The sequence below is a fragment of the Aspergillus mulundensis genome, assembly GCF_003369625.1.
Source record: "Aspergillus mulundensis strain DSM 5745 chromosome Unknown scaffold_11, whole genome shotgun sequence".
Classification (NCBI taxonomy): domain Eukaryota; kingdom Fungi; phylum Ascomycota; class Eurotiomycetes; order Eurotiales; family Aspergillaceae; genus Aspergillus; species Aspergillus mulundensis.
The window spans coordinates 1,338,960-1,357,380 of NW_020797899.1; the positions used below are offsets into that span (position 1 = coordinate 1,338,960).

The 18,421-nt window shown below is 55.8% G+C and overlaps 8 protein-coding genes across 8 annotated transcripts; 4 read left to right on the plus strand and 4 right to left on the minus strand.

Annotated features, from left to right (window-relative positions):
• Positions 1-543: 543 nt before the first annotated feature.
• DSM5745_09283 (CFEM domain-containing protein) lies at positions 544-2,264 on the plus strand (the record flags this gene model as incomplete). The annotated part of the gene is made up of 8 exons (XM_026751299.1): positions 544-567; positions 620-755; positions 803-981; positions 1,028-1,064; positions 1,111-1,178; positions 1,224-1,606; positions 1,659-1,726; positions 1,792-2,264. 8 exons carry the CDS (start codon positions 544-546, stop codon positions 2,262-2,264), a joined length of 1,368 nt encoding a protein of 455 aa, XP_026600385.1.
• Positions 2,265-2,839: 575 nt separating this feature from the next.
• Positions 2,840-4,876, plus strand: DSM5745_09284 (ankyrin repeat domain-containing protein; the record flags this gene model as incomplete). The annotated part of the gene is made up of 1 exon (XM_026751300.1): positions 2,840-4,876. The coding sequence occupies one exon, from the start codon at positions 2,840-2,842 to the stop codon at positions 4,874-4,876; it is 2,037 nt and encodes a 678-aa protein (XP_026600386.1).
• Positions 4,877-5,741: 865 nt separating this feature from the next.
• DSM5745_09285 (ankyrin repeat domain-containing protein) lies at positions 5,742-7,772 on the plus strand (the record flags this gene model as incomplete). The annotated part of the gene is made up of 1 exon (XM_026751301.1): positions 5,742-7,772. One exon carries the CDS (start codon positions 5,742-5,744, stop codon positions 7,770-7,772), a length of 2,031 nt encoding a protein of 676 aa, XP_026600387.1.
• Positions 7,773-8,053: 281 nt separating this feature from the next.
• Positions 8,054-9,642, minus strand: DSM5745_09286 (DUF895 domain membrane protein; the record flags this gene model as incomplete). Its single annotated transcript, XM_026751302.1, has 4 exons — positions 8,054-8,239; positions 8,298-8,394; positions 8,469-9,507; positions 9,564-9,642. The coding sequence occupies 4 exons, from the start codon at positions 9,640-9,642 to the stop codon at positions 8,054-8,056; spliced, it is 1,401 nt and encodes a 466-aa protein (XP_026600388.1).
• Positions 9,643-10,152: 510 nt separating this feature from the next.
• Positions 10,153-11,140, minus strand: DSM5745_09287 (uncharacterized protein; the record flags this gene model as incomplete). The annotated part of the gene is made up of 2 exons (XM_026751303.1): positions 10,153-10,690; positions 10,782-11,140. The coding sequence occupies 2 exons, from the start codon at positions 11,138-11,140 to the stop codon at positions 10,153-10,155; spliced, it is 897 nt and encodes a 298-aa protein (XP_026600389.1).
• A 571-nt stretch (positions 11,141-11,711) lies between these two features.
• On the minus strand, positions 11,712-13,403 carry DSM5745_09288 (putative methionine permease; the record flags this gene model as incomplete). Its single annotated transcript, XM_026751304.1, has 3 exons — positions 11,712-11,841; positions 11,891-12,291; positions 12,342-13,403. 3 exons carry the CDS (start codon positions 13,401-13,403, stop codon positions 11,712-11,714), a joined length of 1,593 nt encoding a protein of 530 aa, XP_026600390.1.
• A 760-nt stretch (positions 13,404-14,163) lies between these two features.
• Positions 14,164-15,602, plus strand: DSM5745_09289 (zinc-binding alcohol dehydrogenase family protein; the record flags this gene model as incomplete). Its single annotated transcript, XM_026751305.1, has 3 exons — positions 14,164-14,471; positions 14,539-14,990; positions 15,061-15,602. The coding sequence occupies 3 exons, from the start codon at positions 14,164-14,166 to the stop codon at positions 15,600-15,602; spliced, it is 1,302 nt and encodes a 433-aa protein (XP_026600391.1).
• Positions 15,603-16,303: 701 nt separating this feature from the next.
• DSM5745_09290 (flavin-containing monooxygenase) lies at positions 16,304-18,367 on the minus strand (the record flags this gene model as incomplete). Its single annotated transcript, XM_026751306.1, has 4 exons — positions 16,304-16,418; positions 16,461-17,722; positions 17,773-18,033; positions 18,083-18,367. The coding sequence occupies 4 exons, from the start codon at positions 18,365-18,367 to the stop codon at positions 16,304-16,306; spliced, it is 1,923 nt and encodes a 640-aa protein (XP_026600392.1).
• Between the last annotated feature and the right edge of the window lie 54 nt (positions 18,368-18,421).

Below are 18,421 nucleotides of genomic sequence, written 5' to 3' on the forward strand. Positions count from 1 at the left end.
GGATCTCCTGTACCTGAGTGGCAAGCGAAGAGCCCCTTTCCCAGCATGACTCGTGATCATCCGATCCCCGTACCTGCATTGTCCCAAAGGGCTTCAATAAGCGCTTATCAGACATTGCCGCGCTCAATGTCGCATGTAGCTTGCCTCCGCAACGGGGCCGAGTATAAACGAAGCTATCCCACTGGCCCAGCGGCTCTAAGCGACGGCCCTGACAGTCACAGCAAGTGAGCTGCGGCCTGTAAGCTTTTAACCCCAAGTCCCCAAGCTAAGAACGGCAGTCGGAACCGAGCGTCCATCGTGCGCTCGGTATGCATCCGCTTGGTCTACGCTGGGCATTTAAGATGAAGATAGCAACTTGGGCCCGTGCTGGCCCACTTGCACGGTCCCCTGCAATAACGTCGATCGACGGGCACTTGTCAATCACTACGACTACGGAGTACGCACGCCGTAACGGCTGCAGCTATGCGGCGGAGTACTTAACAGGTCCTCCACCTGTTGCGTTCCATTGACGTGGTATTTTGCTGCTGCAGGCCCGAGTGAACCATGGACGGGCTTCCTACTTGTGCGGTATGTCCTAATGTCTATACCTCATCTTGACATGCCGAACTGATCCATGCAGGTGTCTTGCCTGGTGCAAGCCATTCCTTCGTCCAACTGCTCGTTGACCGACATCGCCTGTATCTGTCTGGACCAGCAGCTCAGCGCGCAGGTTCAAGTATGCGGGCTGCAGAGTTGCAGTATCAAGGATAACCTGAGTATGTCTTCTCTGCACGTACATTTGTTGCAAAGGCTAAGAAACCAGGGTCCGAGCGGGCGTTGTATGAAATATGCGACTACCCCGTCACCGTCGACAACAAGGTCTTTCCGGTGCTCATGTATGTCGGCATTGTCATCTCGGCCATTGTGGTTTCTCTTCGAGTCGCTGGTCGACTTATCGCGTCGAGCTTTGGCTGGGATGATGCGGTTTCTTTACTCTCGATGGTGAGTCGACAATACCCTAACTTGCGATGGCTTGCTAATGAAGCAGGGCACCGTCATTGCGGTGACGGTCGTAGGCTTGTTGAGTAAGTCCTGGCCTACTCCGCATGAAGTATTCCACTAACTCTCCAGATGCACACTACGGCCTAGGAAAAGACCTCTGGTTCATTCCCTTCAACGACATCACCACAATCCTCCACGTACGCCACCCCACTTCTCCCTTGATACCCATCTAACGAAACCAGCTCTACTACACAATCGAAGCCCTCTACGTCGCCTCCATCGCGCTGTCAAAGATGTCAATGCTCCTCCTCTACCTCCGTCTCTTCCCAGACAAGCGCCTCCGCCTGATCCTGAAGCTCATCCTGGCCTTCACAACAGCCTGGGGCATTGCCATCCTGTTCGCCAACATCTTTGCCTGCCAGCCCATCTCCTACTTCTGGAACATGTGGGACGGCGAGCATAAGGGGAAGTGCCTGGATGCCCAGCAGCTGCTCTGGGCGCATGCGATTATTAATATTGTCCTTGACGTGGTTATTGTCGGACTCCCGATGCCCGCGCTCTTTAAGCTGAATATGTCCTGGAAGAGGAAGGCTTGGCTGGTGTTTATGTTTTCTGCTGGTATTGTGTACGTCTCTACCCAATTCTTGCAGCCAACCTATACTGACAATTCACTACAGGGTGACGGTCATCTCCATCCTCCGCTTCATCCACTCGCTCACCTTCGATTTCCTGGATAACTTCACCAGTAAGCCCGCCCCCCCTCTTCTCCCATCCACTCAACCCCATCGCCCAAACTAACAAGCCCATAAGAAACCGTCGTCCCCGTCTCAATCTACTCCCTCCTGGAAGTCTACCTCTCCATCATCGTCGCCTCCCTCCCCGGCGTCCGCGCCTTGCTCGCCTACATCCACACCGCCGTAAACGGTAAACCCTCCTCCTATAAATACGACTACAAGTACACCGGCCCCTCGGGCGCAAGCGGTGCGGCGGCTACGACCACGAGCCTCATCCCCCCGCCCTCTGCTGTCCGCGCTGGCACGTTTGATGTTGATGCTGAGACTGCGAAGGGGGGCGAGTTTATTGCGCTGGAGGAGACGCGGAGCCAGAGTCGGGTGGATGGGTATGTTGATAGTCGGGGGGCGAGTCGTGCGGAGAGTAGGACGCGGACGCGCACGCGGAGTGAGAGTCGGAGTCGCTCCAGGGCTAGGGGGATGAGTCAGGGGCGCTCTGAGAGTCGGGCGACGGGTCAGGGGAGGAGGGTTAGTAAGGCTTGGTTTGATTAGACCCAATATTGTTAAGCTGTTGTGAGGATTATACTCTATACCAAGGTTATGCTTTTGTTGTTATGGTTATGTTAGGATGCTTTATGGTTTTTCGTTTCCAACACGGTTTCATCTTGCTCACATGCCCAGGTATGAACTGTACGTTATGTTCTCTTATCTCTGATGTCGATGAGTTAATGCATTACGCATCCCTTTCATCTTTTATCTTCTATTATCTGTTGCTGTTGGTTGGAATGGACCTCCACCAAACCCTCATTCGGACAGGTATTCCCCTCCACATCTCTACTGCGAATGACTTCCCTGACGCGTGGAACATCTGAGTCATAAAGAATAAGCACCATGGTTTAATCAGTATGTAGGCAGCAGAATCGAATTCGCCTGGCATTGATGGGGAAGGCCTGATGTTCTTTATGACTATCAACCCACTCCTGCTCTGCATCCAGGTTTTTCTTCACGGCCTCGATTCATATCAAGAGAGCAGCTTTGAACGGGGTATCACTAATTTAGCACATCCTTCCTACTCCGCTCGTATCCAGATTCTCTGTTCTACAGCTACGGCATAACCCCCTCCAACCATGTCGACATCCCTCCCAACCCTCCCCCCAGAACTCCACCTCCTCATCTGGGACTCCCTCCCAACCCGCTCCGACAAAGCCAATCTCGCCCGCACAAATCGCCCCCTCTACACCCTCCTAATACCCCGCCTCTACAAAGAAGCCCTAGCATCCTGGTCCCAACACCGCTCCCTAACATCCTGGAGACTCGAGGCGCTAGCGCAGGGCAATAACCTCGCTGCAATGACGCGCTTCCTGAACGCCGGCGCGCCAGTCTCAACAGTGCACGAGTCCCGCACAACCGGGACGTACGTATCCTGCGCTGTTCTCGACGGCGCGGTGCGGAAAGGCTCACCCGATATGGTGCGCCTCTTACTGGAGCACAACGTTGACCCCAACGCAGCGGACTACTGTGGCTGCGCGGTGCTAGGGCGCGCCGTCCAGAAACAGGATCTCGCGAAAGTGCGCTTGCTTCTTGATGCTGGGGCGCACGCGGATGGGTTCACGCGCGCCGAGGATGCCGAGGGGATCGACCCCGTTGGCGAGGACAGGGAAAAGGAACGCGTGCTTATTCGGGCGCTTGCTCGGGTACGGCCCCGGGGGAAGGCGGATATGGCTACGGCTATGACTACGGCTAGGGAGATTGTCGGTGCGCTGCTTGATAGGGGGGCTGATCCTGCGTGTGTGGGGAGGGATGGGCTGAGTGCGTTGTGTTGGGCGGCTAGGGGGGGTGATGCAGGGATTGTGCAACGGATCTTGGGTCTTGTGAGTCGGAAGAAGGGGTTTGATATCAGCGCCGGGGCGCCGCTGGTGTGGGCTGTGAAGTCTGGGAGTGTCGATGCGGTGCGCGTGCTGCTTGGGCATGAGCATGCAGATGGCTCGGAGATGGAGACACAAGCGCTGGAGAGCGGCGATACGGTGCTAACGTCTGCTGTCGCGCTGGGAGATCTGGCCATGCTGTTTTTCGTGACGGCTTATCTCCCGCTTACATTGGAGACAGTGGCAGCACAATTCAGACACAACGACCGGCGCAGCGACCTGCTTACTATCGCCGTCCGGAGTCGCTCACCTGATATGGTGCGAGCTATTCTCAACGCCAACGCCGGGCTAAACGGACAAGACGAGTACGGACGCACGGCTCTCTGGCATGCCGTCCGCAAGGGAACCGAGGAGGTAGTCCGCGTACTACTTGACGCAGGCGCGGAAGTCAATATCCCAGACAAGGAAGGCGAAACGCCGCTACACAGGGCGTTCCAGATCCCTCGACGCAGCAAGCGCACAAGCATCATCACCATGCTCCTCGATGCCGGGGCGTGCCCGCGCACCCCCGACCCGCTGATAGACCTCGCGCCTTTGCTCTGCGCCGCGGCTGGCGGGGCTACCGCCGTTGTGCGGAAACTGCTTGCGCTGGGCGTGGAGCGGGACTGCAAAGGCAAGCACGGCGAGACACCGCTCTGCGTGGCTGCTATGTGCGGGCGTCCGGAGGTCGTGCTGGAGATGCTAAGCGATGGGACAGCCCCTGAGACATGGAGACGCGGGGGCCGAGGACTGCAAGGCGCGTATGCGACGTACCTTGACCAGCCGGATAGCAGCGGCCGCACGCCGCTGCACCATGCTGCCATGCACGGCTTCGTTGATATTGTTCGTATCCTCCTTGTCCGTGGGAGCGACGCGATGGACAGGGCTTCCTGTTCCGGTACGACGCCGAAAGGTTTCTGCGACGGAGTCCGCTATGCCGCGCTGGACAACGACGATGGCACGATGCAGGAGATCTACGAGTTCCTTTGTGATCCTGGCACAGCGACGATTGATGCGGATGTGCTGCGGAATGCGGCGGGGCGGTGCAGGCGGTATAGACGGTGGGATCAATGTTACGAGTGCGACTGCGTGCTGAGTGGGTTTGGCGGGTGGTATATAAACCCGGGGTCTGGACGGACTGGGTATCGGTGTTCTGAGTGCCAGTTTAGTGTTGGGTCTGACGGTGAGGAGGTTACGTATGCTGATCTTCATCCGAGCTATACGTCTCCGTCTGCGTCTGAGGAGGAGGAGGAGGAGTAGGAGGATGGGGATGGAGACGAGGGAGAGGAAGAGGGAGATGTCAAAGAAGAAGGGGGAGAGGAAGGCAACAAGAAGGAGGAAGAAGAGGAAGAGGAGAGCAGCGGTCCTGATCCCTGTGATACCAGCGATCCAATTTGCATTTGAAGTTCCAATGCATGGTTTTAATCTCCAGTAGACGATAGGCTGCTTGTTGCGGTGTCCTAAAACCTGTCTTAATCAGGCTCATCCTTCAAGCCGTCGAATCGGGCATGAGCAGCCAGTGTCGATTCATCACTACCCTACTAGTAGCTGATCTCGCTAGCACAGTGCGGCTGTGGCTATGGTACCTATACCTCCTTACCATCAACTGCTGCCATAGCCTGCCACGTTATCTGTGATGGTAATGCCAGGGCTCTGCCGTGGTTGCTGACGGACTTGAGATGGCACGACCTGGACATTAAGCTACATTCACCATTTGGGAGAGCTGCATCGTAATCTCGTGGCTACAGCCGGCCCAGTGCTCGGAACCCTAATCCGCCACGACCGGTGTATTCTTCCGCACCACACTTCCACTGTATTGATGAACACTGGCGCGTGCAAAGGCAACATGTGAGTCATGGAGAAGCCTTGCCACGGGCGGGTACAAATGTAGGCAGCAAGAGGAAATTTGCCTGGCAGAGCTCAGAGAATTTCCATCATCTTTCCGTGCAGGTCTTACCAAGATAACGTCTTGTATCAGAGGTGTTATCACCCCACCTACATATCGTTCTATTCTTACTTATACTGGTTAGCTTGAGCGTATCAAGTCTCCTGCAAAGCGACCTCACGTCAATACCACAATCCCAACACAAGCCCGACAGCACAATACCTACGTCGGTCGCCAATCATGCCCCGCACACTCCCCCTCGAAATATACACGATAATCAATTCCTTCCTCCCAACTCTGCGTTCCAAAACCCGCCTCCTGCGAACCTGCCGGACCCTCTACACCCTGCTCGCCCGCCGGCTATACAGAGAGTTCCTTGCGTCCAGCACTCAACCAGACATCCTCAAGACGCTGAATTCTATCGCGGAAAAGGACAACTGCTCCGCCCTGCGCCGATTCCTTGATGCCGGCGCGCCCGCTTGCACAACCGTCCAGAGCTCGAGTTCCAACGCGCCACACACGGTCTGCGAGATCCTTGGTGATGCGGTGCGGAATGGCTCGGAGCATATGGTGCGTCTGCTACTTGAGGGAAAGGACCGATATGGAATTGACGTCAATGCGATGGACGCTGTAAACGGGTATAGCTGTTTCGGGACTGCGGTGTTGCGCGGGATGCAGGGAATGGTAGGGATGATGTTAGATGCGGGCGCAGACCCCAATGGCTTCACGCGCCCGGATGTCGATGATTCGCGGTGGGCGGAGGAATACAAGCGCGAGAGGATCCTGGTTAAGGCTGTTGGCGCTGGGCGGGGATCGAATGGGGTTGTCGCGATGCTGCTGAATGCCGGGGCGGATCCGGCGATGGAGAGTCGCAAGGGGCAGAGTGCGTTGGCGATGGCTGCTTGGGATGGGAATACGGAGGTTGTGCTGTGGATTCTAAGGATCTTGGAGCGTCGGGAGGGGTTCGATATGCGTGGTTTTGTGAATAGGGGTCCTCGGGCGCCCTTGCTGGGTGCTGTTTCTCTTGTGTCTCCTCCGTTTGTACCTGTAGCTGGAGCGTGTGATATCCGCGCTATACGGCTGCTGCTTAAGCACGGGGCTTCGCTGGACTGTCAGGATGAATACTGGGGCACCGTGCTGACTGCTGCACTTGAGCGGGGCGATCCGGATATCCTGGATTTGCTGGTGGCGCATGGCTTGTCGTTGACGGATCCACCTGCGAGGAATACCGGTAGGCGAGGGTACGACGTGTTGACATTGGCTGTCATCGGCGGCTCTCCCGAAATCGTCCGGCGCATGCTCGACGCCGGGCTGCCTGTTAAACCCCCGGCCGTCTGTAAGGGGCTCACGGCGGCGGTGGTCCGAGGACAGACTGAGATACTCAAGATACTCATTGAGGCAGGGGCGGATATTGAAGGGTCACCCGCACTCAGCGAGACGCCGCTGTACTCGTCTTTGTTCTACGGGAATCCAGACGTTATCACGACCTTGCTGGATAATGGGGCGCGCGCGCCAACTCCCTCCGAGATCGAGTCTGGACGCCTGTTGCGCCGTGTCGCGGAATCCGGAGATGCGTATGTTATGCGGATGCTGCTGCACTGGGGCGCGGACCCGTGTGTGGGAACGAGGCATGGCCAGACGCCGCTGTGTCTGGCGGCGATCCATGGGCGTCCGGGCGTTGCTGCTGAGTTGCTATCGGATCGCACGGCCATGGAGACTTGGACACGGGATGGAAAGCTCGTGCCGGGACCGGTCCTAGACAGGGGTATGGGGGAAAGGGGACACTGGCCTTCCCAGGTCGACCGCATTGACTTGGCTGACGAGAAGGGCCGGACACCATTGTACCACGCCACCGTCAACGGCTTCGTGGATATTGTCCGCATGCTCCTTGCGTGTGGTAGTAATGCCGCGAGTGCGAGGACCATCTGCGACCTCACGGCCATTGAAGCTGCTAATAGAACGAGGGCCGCAGCATTCGAGCAGAATGATAATACCATGGAGGAGATCTACCAGTTGCTCTGCGACCCTGACACGGCGATGCTGGACAATGATGTCGTGAAGACTGCCTTTGCGCAGTGCGACAAATACAGATATGATCGGGTTTGTGAAGTGTGTTCATGTCCGCTGAGTCGGTTCGGCGGCTGGTATGTGTGCTGGGAGAGATGCTGCATCATCGAGCAGTGCTGCGCCGAGTGTGCACCGGAGGAGGACAATGACCATCTAGAGGTTGTCCAGTATGGCGATATTCCAAGATTGGACTCGAGGATATGAACTGGATGGGGCATGGCCTGGTGCATCTTTATTCCATGTCATTTCTTGTTTTGCCCGTTGGTTTAGAATGCATTCTCTGGGGCGTCCTACTGAACTTGCTTTCTGCTACTGTCACGGCTTATAGCCCAGAATCTAGACGTCGTACTTGGATGAATGGGAATATGCTCTTCGAGGTCATGAGGAGGTACAATCGGGATCAATTACCTCTAGATCGGGATGTCTATTAAAGGTGACAATAATAACTAGATCGCCTTTGCCAGCATACATACATATCTCCCGAATCATGGCGCAATAGCCCCATTCACCTCCCTCGCCGTCCTCGTCTCCCTCTCGACCTTCTTATCCCCCAGCGAGACTCCGATCTCTCTGATTACCAGCCAAGCAGGGAATAGAGCAACTGCCCAAAGCCCAAAGTTGAGGTAGATACTGCCAACAGACGCCATGATCGAGATACTGCTCACGCCGTACTGCACATGTTTCACGTTAGCCCGGAAATAACAGCTGGTGAATGCTTAGGCGACGTACCGAAACAGCCTGGGATGCAGACTCCATCCCTCTCAGCAGACTAGCAATACGGACAACCTCCTCTTCGTCCTTTGCCAGGTTGCCGACGACGAAGTACCTGCATCCTCGTCAGCAGCACATCCCACGCGGCCATACCCCAAGTCGAAACAGAGTAAAGAGAAAGGGACACACAAAAACATATAGTTCAGCTGGAACCCAACAACCCAGAACAAGTACAGCGGGAACCCCCTCCCAAAGCCACGATCACTCCAATCGAAAACGGGATTCGTCTTATGGAAGTCCGTGACTACCACCGTCCCCCAAAGCCACCACGCCCCCTGGAGGCCCAGGACAACAATGAATCCCACCCGGCTGCGCAGCTTAAACGACACCTTGCTGTCCAGGAACGCACCCAGCAAATTCCCCGCTATAATTGCCATGATACCGGATACGAATGAACCGAGTGCGCGCGCCCGCACGGAGAACCACAGCGAGTTATACGTGAACATGACGGCCTCACTAAACGTCGCCTGCCAGATAAGCGGGATGATCAGGACGAAGCGCTTGCTGAGTAGGAGCTTCGTCATAGCCTTGATCTCGAACCACACGTCGTTTGCGATGCGGAGCTTAACAGGGACCCCGTCTGTCCGCTGGACCTTCGTGGGACTCGTCAATAGCAGACCAGCGAAGGGCCCAAGTGCCTGCAGCGCAATGAACACGTAGTACACAACATAGCTCACACTCCCCGCCGTATCGCGGTGGACATTAACACCGATATTGATCGCCCCGCCGACAATCTGCCCGAGCACGCGGAAAGAAAGCCAAAAGCCCAGGAACCGGCCCTGGTTCTGGGGCTCCGGATAACTCAGTGCGATTGCGCTCTCCGCCATCCAGAAGAGTCCCGCTGAGATCCCGCACAGCGCAGCCCCAAAGAGTGTAAGCCAGTCGCTGTCATATCGGACCTGTGTGTATATACCGGCCGCATAGGGCGCGTACCCCATTGTCCCGACGATGAGTGTCCACTTGATCCCGATGAACTTGACGACGACGCTGCCGAAGAAGCATGATAGGACCATCAGGCAGAAGGTGAGGGCGTTGGCGGTGTTGACGAGGTAGGGCTTTGAGGCGCCACCACCGCCGAGACTGTTCATGGCGCCCCAGATCCCGGGCGCGAGGAAGTTGCACAGGCCGAGGATTAGGGCGTTGTAGTAGGTTGAGCGGTGCCATTTTACTGGGCTTGTTAGATGGGATGGTGGTAGGGGAAGTGGGAAGGGAGCGGAAAGGTACCTTGGTGTTTTTGTGGTGAGGTGATCGAGTCCGAGGTTGCGACTTCTTCGTCGGTGGTGAAGTCTTTGTCGGCTGCCATTTTGACTCTCATCTGAAGCAGCTTGACCCTATCAGTAAAAGATGCAGTGATAAGTCCTCAAGGCGCATAGGCTCCGAGCTCAAGCATGGGCGAGGCCATCAAGATATAAAAATATCCCGCGTGTGCTGGACCCATCTGTCATGTATGACCATCGGCGATCCCCGTCAAGGGCGCTGCCAAACAGTTCAGATCCCAAGGATGAGCTTTGAACCCGGTGTTCGTTATCCAGCTGGCGCTCATTCTTGGTGGTTGGTGATGTTGCATTCCGGTCTATGGTGGCGTGCTCGCACGGCATTGCAGCTAGTCCAGTTTACGAGTTGGAGGCGTCTTGGACGAGCAGGAATAATTTTACAATCAAGTGAAAAATACACTGCTCTACACTTCTGCTTGTCCTTTAATTTAGTCAGTCAATTGAGTGTGGAGTGCATAATTCACCCATAGCAGTCTGTAGCTACAACAACAAAACAATAACCCAACAATATACAGCCTTCGCAGGTTCTAGAAAGCAATCTACTCGGCAGTATCATCCTCATGAAACACCAACGCCCGCACCTCAATACTCTCCCTCGCCGCCTCATCCACCGTCTCCGGATTAACAAACGCACTATGCGGCACCCTCCTCACACGCCCATCAACCTTCGAATCAAAGCACTTAATCAGCGTCACCAGATCCGGCGTCTGCCCATACCGATAATACCACCTGACATCCGGATTCGCACGCACCCCATACGTCTCGCCCTCGCGGTCCGGGTAGATCAGCTTGATAGGGACGAGGTCCGAGTCCGGCACGGTGTTCCCATCCGCCACAGCGAGAGGGTCCTTCAGGATTGTTTTAATTGGCCGCCAGACGTTGATTATTTGGTACCGCCCTTCTAGGAGGTGTTCGGCGTCGGCGGGCAGGTGGTGTGTCACTCGGTTCTTCGACGCGGTGTAGGACTGGTCGATGTGGACGCGCTGCACGGGGCCGCGGAGTTGCACGCCCGTGCGGCTGTCGTTTGCTTGTCGGCGGATGGTGTGGTCGAAGATGAAGACTTTGGATGCGCCGGTTCTGCATGTATGTTAGTTAGGGTTATCAACCCCACCAGCGCTGCTTCCTCGGACGCCCATGGTAGCGAGGTAAGTCGGCTAGGGCAACTCACGCATCCTTCAACAACTTCTCCGTCTCGGGATAATACACCCGCTTGATCTGCTCGTCGTCCGCGAATTTCTTCTCCGCGCTCTCATGGTAGTAATACTGGAAGCCGTTCCCGTCCAGCGTGTAGTCGAGCTCGTGCCCGCTGACGTCGGTGATTGTGACGGGGACCGTCTCGATGGGCTGCTTGCGGTAGCTCTCGGTGTCGCGGACGTAGTTCGGTGTTGGGGCGGAGCCGTCTTCGTGGTCTTTGAAGAAGTTGAGGGTTGTGTTGACGTGGTGCGGTTTGTTTGTGGTTTGGAGGGAGGGCGTGGTGACCGGGGCTGGGTCGTGGGCTTGGCTGGGGAGGACGGTTGCGGAGGCCATATTTAAATTGAGGGCTTGTATGATGTTAGGTGTATGCAATGGAGTGCATGTGACAGAGCTAAATGTGGATGAAGAGTTATATGCAAAACTGGAATCCGGGGACTGATGCTGCCGAGGAGGGCTATATGTAGCTGGAGTGAGTGAGGGGTTGCCCTTGCCAATTTGTCAGGTCAGCACGCCATCGTCAATGTGACGCCCTGCAGTTGTGCTGATAAATCGAGTGCTGCATCATTGGATAGATGGCATCTTACGATGCGTTGATCGGAAATCAAGCTATCCAAGTATACTCTGCGCATATATGGGTGAGGAGTTGATTTCTAAGCCATGTGTCCGAGGACCAGTGAAGCTTCAGTAAGCAAAGGTACGAATACCAGGAACCATTAATAATGTTGTAAGATGAAAACTCATAGAACGCGCGAGATTGAAACACTGTATGGTGCATACGATGTTACTCTTGAGATATTGAGATGTGCAGAATACATGTTGAATAGTAATGCCGCAGCTAGAAGCAAGCCCTGATATAATCTACGCCGGTATAAACAGAACCAAAACAAATCTATAAACTCTATGCTCAAACCCTGACCAGTCTTTTAACCGCCGTCCCATCATCCAGCACCTTCTCCTCTTCCTCAAGACTATATCCACCCCATCTCGGCAGCAGAACCGTCCAAACATACCAATAAAGCACTCCAAACACAATCCTATATTATCAATCAGCTCCATCCAGACCAAGAATGCTGGTCAACGTACACTCCCGTCCCAACAACAGCATACGTCGCATAAAAGAACTCGACATCGCCCTTCCGTCCTGGTGGCGGGATAAACGGCGCAACGAGAAGCGCGAACGACACCGCAATCCGCAGCCAAACGGCGGGTAACCACGCCTTGAATGGGCGAGGGAGATACGGCTCTCGATACCGCAGTATCAGGAGGCCGACTGTGATTGCGAGCCCAAAGATTGTGCCCGGGTATCCCTCAACGTCGAGGATAAAGTTGTAGACGTCGCCTTGCGGTGGGAGCGTGATTACCAGCAGTGAAGGGAAGTAGTGCACGATTAGACCCCACAGAGGTGTACCGAAGGGCCTTGAGGATGAGAGCAGGTCGCCCCAGGGGAGGAAGCCCTGGCGGGCGATTTCCTGGTTGACGCGGGCCTGTCCGCCGGTTAGGGCTGCACTTAGCTAGAGGTAAGGAAGAGACATACCAGCGCAAATGTCACCACCATCACATTTCCCGCTGCAGAGATGGCAATGGCAAGTGGGAATAGGGTCCCGCCCACTCGCGGCCCAAATAGGCGATCGAAGAGCAGCGCTGCAACGAGCTCTCCGCTCTGCTTGATCTCGTCGAGCGGAACAACAAGGAAGTATGACGCGTTCGCGAGCAGATATAGCAGCCCAGATGTAAGTAGAGCCGCCGGACAAACCGTCTTGATCGTCCGAATCGGATCGCGCACTTCGCTGAGGACGTTGTTGACATTATTCAGCCCGGCATACGAATACATCACCTTGAACAGCGACGTCGAAAGGAGATTCCAGCTCCAGTTCGAGCCCTCGAAGAGCGTATCCCACGCCACAAAGTCTCCCTTTTTCACAGCAGCCGCAGCAGCAGCACCACCGCTTCCCATCTCAATCCCACCAGGCCGTAGAAGGATAACCCAAATCCCCGTGAGCGAAATCGACCCGATCAGAAAAATCTTCAACCACCCCAGCACATTCTGAATCCAGATCCCCGTCTGCCGAAAACACCCATGCAAGATCGTAATCAGGGTCAGCAAGCCCGCCGCAAACAGCTTGTGCGTCAGCTCGGACGGCTCCCCGCCAAACGCGAAGACCGTGTATTTCGCGAAGATGATGCAGTTGCTAGCCGTGAAGCCGAGGAGGACAGCTTGCACGGCGACCAGCGTTGATGCTAGATAGCGTGGCTTCGGGTACGTGTATTCGAGGTACACCTTGTCGCCGCCTGAGCGTGGCAGCATGCACCCGTATTCCATGGATATGGCCATCCCGCATGCTGCGAGGATTGTTCCCCCGATCCAGAGGAGCAGAGAGAGACCGATGCTGCCGGATGATTTCACGATCGAGCCTGGGGTTGCGAAGATGCCGCTTCCGATGACGCGCGAGACGACGAGGATGTAGGCGCTTGTCCAGCTGAGGGATTTGGCTGGGATGGCGGTTGGGAGGTCATCGCGGCCGTGGGTTCTGGCGAGATCGCTATCTTCGCGGCATTCGTAGGGTGCTTGTAGCAGCGGTTGGGTTTCGGCTTCCATGGTGCTCTGGTGTTGTCGTGATAAACCTAAGGTTGGACCTTAACGTAGGCTCAGGGCAGCATTCCGGTGGTTACATGGGCCAGCAAGGGATGGTGCTTAGAAATGCTGCTGTTGATAACATCAGGCACGTCATTCTTGTCGCACTTGCACTCAGCTGCGCATGAGCTGTCAGATATGATAGGTGACTGCCAACTCAGATCAGGGGTAGGCACTGGTACGAGGTCTAATGTCGCCGAGGTTGTACACTCCCACCGGCCACCAGAGCATCAAAGACCATTTATCCATAGACAAGCTTATGACTTCCAATGCACTATGCAAACAAGGCCTACATCATATCCACCCAGCCAGCTCCCCGTTCTGAGCTATCCCGAGTCCCCAAACCGGGGATGGATTGTCCTTCATCACGCAATCAAACCCCGCAATTGGCAATGGGCTTTCGTGCTCGCACACCACAATGGCGATGTCTTCTGCTTATCCTGCTGCGTTTCCGGATTACGGACCTCATGGCATTGCAAATTACAACCCAAATTTGCACGTCCCTATTGATCAATACGTCTCGTGCGAGAAAACGGCCTCGATATCTCCGACGGGATGGTGAAGATTAGATGAGCACAAGCACGCAAGATTAGATCCAGCAGGTTTGGACCTAGCGCTCGCTGCTTGACTCTTTCTGCTCTTCCTGTAGTTCCGTTTGTTTGTGTAAATATCGTCGGCTTATTTGTTTTCTTCCTCCCCCTTGCACCGGCAGTTATACACCAAAATGACGACGATAACAACCCTCACAACACTCGACAGAATACACCCAACTGTCTACGAATACGAGAAGGTCATAATCGAGCAGCGAGAGGATGTATCAAGTCGAACGCCAACCCAGCAAGCACAAACACACACCCAAGTCCGAGTCCAACCCCAACCACCAAGCTTAACGCAACGAGCCCTCCTCGTCCACGCCCCCCAGCAGCCCTACACCCTGGTAACAAACCACGCCATCCCCTCCATCCTACACCAAGACGAGATCCTGATCAAGACACTCGCCATCGGTCTGAACCCCGTCGACTGGAAGGGCCCGTACATGCACCCACCCACATCCTCCCAACACAACCCCTCCAGTCATGATAGCTAACACCCGCGACAGGGCCTACAACTTCGGCCTCCCGTCTCTACCTTGGGTAAACGGGCGCGATCTCGCGGGCATCATAGTCAACATCTCGCCCTCCGCTGCGCCACAACGCCTCCGAAAGGGCGACCTCGTCCTCGTCCCTTCAACCGACTACCGCGATATCCGCAAGGCCGCGTTCCAGGAGTACGCCGTTGCAACGCACTACAATGCGGCGAGGATCCCGTCGCCCGCACACACGTACGCTGCGGCCTCGGTGGGCGTTGCATTCGTTGCGTCGGTGCTGGCGCTCGGTGTGTCGCTGGGCGTGGACTTTCGGGGCATCAACCAGTGCCCGGGCCCGGATTTACGGGGTGTGTTGGGCCAGATTGACAAGTACATGATACCGCGTGATGTGCGCGATGAGTGCTTTGCGTCTGGGGACGTTGTTGAGAGGCCGCAGGCTGCAGACTGGATTGCTGTTTGGGGTGGTACGCACTACGTCCCCAGCCTGACCCCTGGCATCCATTCTTCATCCATTGGAACTGACAGTATCGACAGCGTCGACAACAACAGGTCTCCTGACAATCCAACTCGCACGACTAGCAGGCCTCAAAACCATTGCCGTCGCCGACATCGCACGGCACGGAGCCAAACTCCACGCCGCGGGAGCAGATATCCTCATCGACAGACACGACACGCAGCGCGCAGTCGAGATAATCCGCGGCGTAACAGGCGGAAAGCTGCGCTACGCCATCGACATCGTCGGGCAAGAGACAGCAACGCTGCTCCAGTCAACGCTCGACACAACAATTTCCGAGAACGGTCTCCATGCGCATTTACTGGGTCTGACGGGTCTACCGGCTGCAAAGGACCGCGATGAACGGATCGTGTATCATACTGTCCCGATCAAGGTTTTTCATTCGTGCCCGGAAGTCGGTGAGGCGATGGTTGTTTGGCTGGAGGGGCTGATTGAGTCGGGGACGCTGGAGCTGCCGGAGATTGTGAGGGCTGAGGGCGGGTTGGAGGGGGTGAATGAGGCGCTTGGGATGTTGAAAAGGGGGGATGCGAGTGGGAAGAGGATTGTTGTGAGTTTGGATTAGAATAGATGGTTATATGGGTTGGTCATGGATTATGATTATGCATATTTTGAACTGGTTACGGTAGAGAGGCGTTAGGTAGAATGTCTGATAATCTTGACTATATCGGGTTATTGAAGTCACAACCACAACTTACTATACATTCAACGAGCGAACAGAGTGACGACGAGCATGGAGAAAATCCATGATAAGATTTAGCAGGAGCTTATTATCCATCAGCCATATCCTACCGTGCAGCGTCAGGATTGCGACGGGTCTGTGCCAAAAATTCGGCACATGCCCCGGCTAAGCAAACCGCCCTGACGCAATCAATGCAAGAATGTCGGCATCAATTGCCCCTCATCTACAATTCCAAGGATATGAGGGGTATTTGCGTATGTGCGTGCCGTATTGGAGATATAAATACCTCGGCGTGCCTCGGGATCAAGTATGGGTGGCTGACCGTGATGCCATTTGGAGTCGTTATTGGCCATACATACGACAGCTGGAGGATCGCCGAGGGGCTTTAGCAGCCAGTACACGGACCAGGGCCTAAGCTCTGGACTGCGAGATCGGATAGCTTTATTGGATATCGCGAAGACTGAAGGCATTTTGTGGATGGTCAGTGCTCAACTGGAGCTTGGGGGTTATCTATCAAAGACCAGATTCCGAGGCCCTGGCACTTTGGTCTCTGAGTTAGTTATGAGGTCCTCTTTCTATGAAGGTCAAGCATACCGTAATCGAGGAATGCCTCCTTTGGCCTGAAGTTCATCTACAGATATTGACAGCGTAGAGTATACGGTAGGTGACTGTATATCTTGCATGATATCGTCTAAACGGCTATACATATTTACATCAACGCCGTCTCAAACATCAACCCACGTCTCCAGATACGTCCGCAGATCAATATCCTGCGGCTTCTTCAAATGCGGCGTCAGATCCTCCGCCTCCTGCACCTCCCTCCTCGTCCACCCATTCCCCACCCACGCAAACCGATTCCCGCTGGGACTGACATACTCATACTCAAAGTCCTCCCATCTCGGATCGCGGCGGATGTAATTCAGACTCGCCGCGCTGGCAGGAAACAGCCCGTGGATCCGAGCCCCCGGCCGACCCCCGTTATACCACGACGAGCAGTTCTCCGTCCACACGGTGCGCGGGAAGAACGCGTCGCTGTACGCGAGGAAGTCGTCCGTTGCGGCCTTGGACGGCGCGAAGGCTTTGATCCCCTGCGCCCTGAACTTGCGGATCATCTTCGCGATGTACACGATTTGGTTCTCGATGCTGTTGGGCACGCTCCCGCCGTGGCCGGTGGCGTTGGGGCCGCCGATCCAGAGGAGGTTTGGGAACCCCGGCGTTGCGACGCCCAGGTAGTTGTAGGGAAACCCGAAGTGGCCGTCGTGTTTCCAGGCGGTGCGAAGATCGAGCCCGTTGGCGATGATGGGGAAGGGCGGGCTGTGGTCGACGTTTGCGCCGGTGGAGCAGATCACGATGTCGACGGGTCGGGCTGTGCCGTCTTTCGTGACGATCGAGGTCTCCGTGAAGTGGCTGATGTGCGTCTGGATGTACTCGACGTTTGGCTTTGTCAGGGCCTCGAGGTATCCCGGGCCCGGTGTCGGGCGACGACAGTTCGGCGGGAACTCCGGGATGATCTTGTCTGCGAGGTCGGGCTTCTCTTTGATTCGGGACAGCATGAGCCTGCTCCATGTTTCGCGGAGGTTCGCGTTCAGTGGTGAGTTGCGGAAGATAGCCCCGAAGCGCGAGAAGTAGCCCTGTTCCACGGACTTGCGGTAGGCGAGGTACGTGTCTGGGTCGTTGAAGGAGTCGATTTGCTCCTGGGGGATGATGTTGGGTTCTAGGCGCCGCACGCCTACGCTGCCAAATGAGTCGGCGATCCAGGTGCGGTTGCGGGCGTAGTGGTCGACGTGGCTGGCGATGGGCTGGATGGATGGGAGGACCTGTAGACCCGATGCGCCGTTTCCAATCAGTGCCACGCGCTTGCCGGTCAGATCAACGTCGTGGTTCCAGTTGGAGGAGTGGAAGAGCGGGCCTTTGAAGGTGTCGATGCCCGGGTAGTCCGGCAGTTTCCAGACGTTGAAGTGCCCGATTGCGTTGAGCAGGATGTCCAGTTCTTCCTCGTAGAGCTGCCGTCGTCAACACCCTATCCTCACCCATTAAATGGACTGGGGCGTACCTTATCCTCTCTCAACTCCCGCACCGTCACCCTCCACTTCCCCCTCTCACCAACCCACTCCGCCCGCTCGACTTTATGCTGCGCCCGAACGTACTGGTAGACATCGTACTTGCGCGCAACGCCCTGCCAGTACTCTCTTATCTCGTGGCCCTGCGCAAACTCCTCCGTCCACTTCGTGTTCGGCTCGAAGTTCGACTGGTACACGTGCGCGGGGATATCGCAGCGTACGCCGGGGTATGTGTTTTCAAACCACGTCCCGCCCTAACCCTTGTTAGCCGAGCTTGCTAGGAAAAAAGAGTGGAAGAGGTACAAGGTCCGCGTTTTTATCGTAAATCCGTAAATCTAACCCCGGCAGCTTCGCGGGGAGTAAAATGCCCGCTGTGATGCCCGACAGCCCGGCGCCGATTACGCCCACCTTGATCGGTCGGACGTCGTCGATGGGGTGTTCTTCGATCTGAAAAGCTGGTCTGCTTTCACTTTGGTTGTTCGCCTCGGGCTCGGCCGATACTGCTGGGACTGGAGGTGCGCTGTGCTCGGGTCCGTGGATCGGAAGCTGCAGCTCGGTGTGCGTGACGACCGGTGCTTTTACTGCCATGTTCGTCGTGAGTTTGGTGTTCCTGTTTCGTCGGGTCTTCCCTATTTATCAGCA